Genomic DNA, 7,166 nt, shown 5'->3' on the forward strand with positions numbered 1-7,166 from the left:
CATACTTTCAACTTTTTCCGAATTCTTATAAGTTAGCATATAGTTTCAACTCGCTTTTTCCATTGAACTAGTGAACATTTACAGTAAAATTTATGCTATAAACTTATACAAAATAATATCTAAAATCATTTAATAATTATAACTTTTTCAGGAAAATCGCAACTACAAGAATAAATCATTTATTAGAGATATCTTGACATATTCAAAGATGTACATTATACTTCTTCTTCTTCTTCTTCCTCAGCTTTTCCCACTCTATGTAGGGTCGCTGTTTCTGATGAGTCGCCTCCACTGCTCCCTGTCTTGGACTGCCTCCACATTCAGATGCCTCCCTCTCAAGTCCTCGGCCACAAGATCCATCCACCGTCTCCGCGGTCGTCCCCGCCTCCTCCTCCCGCTCACTGACATCTGCATAACCCTTCTTCCCACATACTCTTCTTCTCTTCGTACCACATGACCAAACCACTTCAACCTTGCCTCCTGTATCTTTGCTTCTATGTTCGTAACTTTCACAGTTCCCCTCACACATTCATTTCGAATGTGATCCCTTCTCGTAACCCCACACATCCAGCAGAGCATCCTCATTTCCGCCACCTCCATCCTTTTGACATGGGTTTTCCTTAAGCTCACAGTCTCAATAGCATACAACATAGCCAGTCTCACCACCATTCGATAAACTTTCCCTTTCAACCTAAGCGGCACCCTCTTATCACATAACACACCTGACATATCCCTCCAATTCCTCCAGCCAGCCTGAATCCTGCCTGTCACCTTCTTATCCACACCTCCATCCTCTGCCACAGTTGACCCCAGGTACTTAAAGGTATTGACTCTGCGAAATACGTCTCCCCTCAACTCCAGATCCCTCTCCCGGGCACTATCCTCCTCCCCACTACACATATACACTGTTTTACTCTTACTCACCCTCAAGCCCCTCCCTTCCAACGTGCCCAACCACCTTTCCAATTTAACCCTCAGCTCCTCTTTAGTCTCGGCGCACAGAACGATATCATCTGCATACAACATGGTCCAAGGCGCCTCTTCTCTGACCCCGTCCGTGATCACCTCCATCAGCATGTTAAACAAGAAGGGGCTCAGTGCTGACCCTGATGTAAACCAACTCCCACCTTGAAGCACCGGGACACTCCAACACAGCTCCTAACCTTTGTGGCCACATCCCTATACAGCTCCTGTATCAATCTAACATACTTTTCAGGAACTAGCTTTTCCCTTAGACACCTCCATAGTTCTTGTCTAGGCACCGTATCATAAGCTTTCTCCAGGTCAATGAATGCCATATGCAGCTGGGTTTGCTTCTCCCAATATTTTTCCAACATTTGCCGAAGGGCAAAAATGGCATCGACTGTTGACCGTCCTGGCATGAATCCAAACTGCTCTCCTGCAATGGTCACCTCTGCTCTCAACCTTCTGTCTAAAACCCTTTCCAAAATCTTCATCGTGTGGGACATCAACTTTATTCCTCTATAGTTTTTACACTCTTGAACATCCCCTTTTCCTTTGTAGATAGGTACAAGTATACTTTCTCTCCATTCGTTAGGTATTTCCTCCTGCTCAAAGACTTTTTTGAATAGGTCCCATAGCAGGTCAATGCCCTTCCTCCCCAATGACTTCACACCTCTACAGGAATTCCATCCGGGCCCTCCGCTTTACCGTTCTTCATCCTCTTTAGGGCCCTTTCCACTTCTTCTCTGGTTACCATCTGTACCATGCCCATGTTTTGGCTTCCTTCCTCTCTGTTCTTTGTTACATTCTCTGTATTCAAAAGTCCCTCAAAGTATGCCCTCCATCCTTCTCGTATGTCGTTCTCCCTTCGAAGGACCGTCCCCTGTCGTGTCCTTGATCTGCCTTACATGCGAGATGTCCTTCGTTGCCCTATTCCTGATTTTGGCTAAACGATATATTTTCTTCTGTCCTTCCCTTGTATCCAACTCCTCGTATAAATTCGCATATGCTCCTGCTTTTGCCTGTGCCACTACTCTCTTAGCTTCACGCTTTGCCGTTTTATACGCAAATCTATCTTCCTCAGTACGTGACCTGTCCCACTTCCGTTTTGCCTCCTTCTTTACCTGAACAACTTGTTGCACATTTTCATTCCACCACCAACCTTCCTTTTGCATCCTAATCTTTCCAGATGTTACACCAAGCACCTCCTCCGCACAGTTCCTGATAGCCTGGGCATTATATGCCTACCAGTCCTGCACCCCTCCCATTCTTGCGAGATTTGTAGCAGCACCCTCTCCACATACTCCGCCCTCGCCCTCTCCTCCCTCAAACGAAACCACTTGATTTTCTTCATCTGTGTATTTCCACTTTTCCTATACATTCTTAACTTCATGTCTATGCACATCAACCGATGTTGCGCCGATACCTGATCTGTTGGTATAACCTTACAGTTTATCACCGTCGCAAGGTGCTCTCGTCTAGTAAGGATATAGTCAATCTGCGAACTATGAGGCCCACTGTTGAAAGTTATCAGATGACTTTCCTGCTTGGTGAAAAACGAATTCACAATCCCCAGATCAAAAGCCACAGCAAAACCCAATATACTCTCCCCCTCCTTGTTGGGTTCCCCAACCCCATGGCCTCCATGGATCCTTTCATAGCCCATGTTCCGCTCCCTATGTGCCCATTGAAGTCGCCTCCCACATATTACTCTCTCCCCTCCTTCCAGTGTCCTCATTTCTTCATCCAATTCACTCCAAAAACATTCTTTCTCCTCTGTTGCACATCCTACCTGGGGTGCGTACACACTAAACACCACAAGTAGATCATCTCCAAAACTCAGTTTCATTCGCATCATTCCTATCACCTCTCCTGTACACTCTAGTACCTCGCTCCTCCACTTGCCAGCCACCACTATTCCAACCCCATTTCTTCCATTCCTGTTTGCACTGCTATAAAACAATTTACATCCATCTCCAAGTTCCTTCGCCTTGTCTCCCCTCCACCTCGTTTCTTGCACGCACAGTACATCAATCCTCTTCTCTGCATCATATCCACCACCTCCATTCCTCTTCCCGTCATACTTCCCACATTCAGTGTTCCCACTCTCAACACCTTTTCCTCATGTAGGGCTTGCTTCTTTAACCTCATCCGCCACTGGTGAGGTAGCCCTTGCCCACTTTTCGCAGCTTTTAGGGCGCATCTTAGTTCTAGCTGCGTCGCCTACAGGTTCGCCCTAGTTCTCTTTCTATCACAGTTTCTGAGACTCATCATGTAGTTTTGGCAAGATGTTTACGGCCAGATGCCTTCCTGACGCCAACCCTGAGTACATCATACTGAGTATGTTTTTTTATATAGTAAACGTAAATCTTATTCGATGTATTAAATTCATTGTAGTTCTTTTGTTTAAGGTTTAAAAGTACTGTAAATGTTCTGCATTCCAGGTAAGAAATCTATATCCAGCAATTGTACAGTTTTAAATTTTAGTACTTTTAAATAAAAAATAAGACAATTTATCAACGCTTTACTTAACTTTTCCGATATGATGTGAAACTGAATGTGTTGTTCCAATTCTTGTGCTAGTTCGTTAGTGTAGTTTCTGAATTCTCAAGAAAACCCATAAGGAAACTGTTTCATTTCTACCGTCTGTTACCTCTTTTGTCCATGTGGTATTCAAATATAATAAAAACATTTAACTCTTCCGAATGTTGTAAGAGTACACGGAAAACTACTATAATTATATAAATTTAACTATTCGGGCTGTTTGACAATAATAAAATAAATCTGCATAAAAAGTATAAACTTCAAAAAACTAAAAATAAAATCTGTGGATGTATGTGTATCTGTGTCTCTGTGTATTTGATAGCAAGTATTTCATTTACCATCTCAGGAGGGTGAAGTTTTATAAAGGGAATTTGGCACGATTACTTGTCATTAAGATACAGTACAATGACTAATAAATTTAAAATAGAGTAGTCAAGACGTCAGCAAATATGTGGGGATATGTGCCATATCTCAGGTGAGGTGAAATCTAATAAAAATTTTACTAGTTACTATCATCTATATATATACTCAGCGCACAGCCCAACGGTTAGGAGTTGAAAGTTCAAATTTGGTAGCGAGCTAGGGTACGTAACTAGATCGCATAGTAAAAAGGGATTTTTTTGAAATTTCTCTCCATGGGGGATGGACGGCATTAAGTCTTAACACTACAATCAACGATACAAGTGTTACATTACAATGGAATTGTTAATAGAAAGCGACGTGCAAAACGCAGATGCAGTATTTTTCGTTTTTGCGGGAAATAGAACATATTTTTAGACCTATCTACAAATTCTGTAATTTGTCTTAGAAACAGGGAGGACCCAATTCTTGCATTCTGTGAAAACGGGTAAGGTTGACTATTACGTAATATTCTTATACTCGCTAAAACGGTTAGGAGTTGAAAGTTGAAATTTGGTACACAGTTAGGGTACCAGATTTAAGTACCAAAGTGTTAAGTAACAATGGAGAACAAGAGAAAGCGACGTGCAAGATTTATGGCTCTGGGAAAAAAAGAGAAAAAGTAATATGTTGGAACATATTCGATTTTCAAAGTTTAAACAGATTAGTTCGGTTTTTCTCGACCTTTCTTCTTTAGAACATTCGATGAAAATCGAAGGATATAATCAGAACACGTCGTGAAAATCGAACAATATTAGAACATTCGATTGTCAAATTCGACCTTTCTGTAGAAAAACTTAGTTCGTTGATGAAATTACTTTTTTTGTGACTATTATGTAATAATCTTAATTTACGCTATCGTTACCTTTGCCCGATCAACGCCGGGCCTACTTTCTAGTTTATAATACTTTTAAAAACTCATCTAAATTCTCAAATTTAAGACTTTTCTCACGTTTTACATGAAGTGATAATTTTAACGTTATTCTAGTAACATTACACTATAGCATTACACACAATTTCAACTACGAACAAGTTCATAGTTTTTTTAAAGCGTAAATTTTTATACTGATTCAACAATATTATTCATACAACATTTTCATATATTTCACATACGTTCAAAAAAACAATTTTCATTCTAGGTCATCAGTCTTGTAAGGGTCTTATATGAAAACATAGCCCGATATAAAAATAAAGTTAAATTCTTTCTGATATGCTAAGAACAACTGTTGAAAACACAGTAATGCGATTTAAGTTGCGTTCATAAAATGGTGGACGCCAAATTGAACATGCTTTGTAACACGTTTTACAAACGATTAAAACATTTTAACTGATGTCTTCTTGTTTTATTTCGTTTAAAAATAATATTGCATACAGTGCCATTTCCCGTTGGTCGTCAGCTTTTGAACTTTTTTTGCGGGAAATAAAATTTCATCACGTCTTTTAAACTATTGCAAAGATTGATAACATTCTGTATAGTACTTTCCATTTTATTGCCATTTCAAAGTGGTTCTTTAATTATAAACGCCCTGTATAATAACTGTTTATTAACTATTTCAAACCTCACTTAAATATATTTATGAACTGAATAAAATTTAAACAAATATTTTCTTCGAAAATACTCTTAAGTCTGTTACAAAACAAATTTTTTGAAACGAGGAAATACATATAGACATTTTTCTACTGTCCACCTTATTATTACCATGTTTTTCACTACCCCACACAGTGGCAATTCTAATCAGTCCATGACTTATTTTGTCTGAATTTAATCCAGTCCTAATCTTTGTTTGTTATACTTATCTATTGTGAATATCATCATAACAAAGAACAAAAAATTTTTTTATTACTTTGATTATTTTAATTAACAGATGCTGTGTTTTATGTGTAATCGAAGTTGACATCTAACAACAACTTTAGTACTGGAACAACTTTATTACTTCTTTGTTATAAGTTGAGAGTAACTAATTTCTATTGTGTTCGCCCAAGTATATTGACGTTTTCTATGTTGACATTCGAAAGTACATTTGTTTTGAAGTACTAATCATTTAAATCGATACACGTTTATTTGCAATAGTCACGAAACATAAATCATGTTTAAAAAGTTTTAAAGCAATTATAATATAAAAATAACATCTATAACCGTGAAACAGTTTTATACTAAGTGGATAAGTCCATTAAAGCCTTTTAAACTAAGTAATATAATGCAAATAGTTAATGACTAAGTAAAATCGTTATATAATTACGCTCTTTCGGACAGGGATATATGACATTTATAAACGTGAACACGAATATACTTCATCATTTTCGTAGAAGAACCGTAAAAGTAATAATTATTAGTGAAATAATCTAACATGCCATCGTCTTCAGACAATTCTTTCTACTTGGCGTATATTTTATTCCTGATATTAAAAATGTAAATTTTATTCCATACTAAATTAATTATATTTTATAACAAAATTATATGAAATAATTTTATATATTATTTCATAATAAGTAATACATTTGAAATTCTATATAGCCATTGTCATTTTTTGATGTTTATTACCACAAAAACTACAGCTATACTATGAAAAAAATAGTAATAAAACTTAGTTTAATCGATAGATCACAAACAGGAAATAGTAGCAAAGTTAAAACCTAGTTTCTTTGATTTTGCCTGTCCTAAAAAACAATAATAATTTAAAATAGAGTTTACGACGTAGAGTCATAATAAGTAGACTTTACTTATGGCGATTCTATGAACTAAACAGTGGATACTTATCGGCGATTAAATTTACTAATTACATTATATTGACTTAGTTTAAAGGCTTTAATGGACTTATCCACTTAGTATAAAACTGTTTCACGGTTATAGATGTTATTTTTATATTATTACTGCTTTGAAACTTTTTAAAACGATTTATGTTTTGTGACTATTGGAAATAAACGAGTATCGGTTTAAATTATTAGTTTTTCAAAGCAAATGCACTTTCGAATGTCGACATAGAAAACGTCAATACACTTGGTCGTACACAATACAAATTATCTACTTTCAAGTTATAACAAAAAAGGAAGTAAGAATTTCAGTACTAAAGTTTCTTGTTAAATGTCAAATTCGATTACACGTATAACAAAGCATCTGTTAATTCAAATAATCAAAGTAAGTAAAAAATTTTGTTGTTCTTTGTTATTACTCTCTTGTGAGGGGCTAGCCAGAGATATAGAATACAGTTCAGATTACTATACCAATTAATCAGCAGCTAATCAGCGAGATAAGTCTTCGT

General features: G+C 37.1%; 3 protein-coding genes across 3 annotated transcripts; all 3 read right to left on the reverse strand.

Annotated features, from left to right (window-relative positions):
- Positions 1 to 202: 202 nt before the first annotated feature.
- On the reverse strand, positions 203 to 1,077 carry LOC136982422 (uncharacterized). Its single transcript, XM_067278909.1, has 2 exons — positions 631 to 1,077; positions 203 to 520 (listed from the first exon to the last, which is right to left on the reverse strand). The coding sequence occupies exons 1-2, from the start codon at positions 1,075 to 1,077 to the stop codon at positions 203 to 205; spliced, it is 765 nt and encodes a 254-aa protein (XP_067135010.1).
- Positions 1,078 to 1,790: 713 nt separating this feature from the next.
- On the reverse strand, positions 1,791 to 2,138 carry LOC136982423 (uncharacterized). Its single transcript, XM_067278911.1, has one exon. The coding sequence runs from the start codon at positions 2,136 to 2,138 to the stop codon at positions 1,791 to 1,793; it is 348 nt and encodes a 115-aa protein (XP_067135012.1).
- A 17-nt stretch (positions 2,139 to 2,155) lies between these two features.
- Positions 2,156 to 2,821, reverse strand: LOC136982424 (craniofacial development protein 2-like). The gene has a single exon (XM_067278912.1). The coding sequence runs from the start codon at positions 2,819 to 2,821 to the stop codon at positions 2,156 to 2,158; it is 666 nt and encodes a 221-aa protein (XP_067135013.1).
- Positions 2,822 to 7,166: the final 4,345 nt, after the last annotated feature.

Source organism: Centruroides vittatus, unplaced genomic scaffold (genome assembly GCF_030686945.1).
Source record: "Centruroides vittatus isolate TY-2023 unplaced genomic scaffold, ASM3068694v2 contig_825, whole genome shotgun sequence".
NCBI lineage: Eukaryota > Metazoa > Arthropoda > Arachnida > Scorpiones > Buthidae > Centruroides > Centruroides vittatus.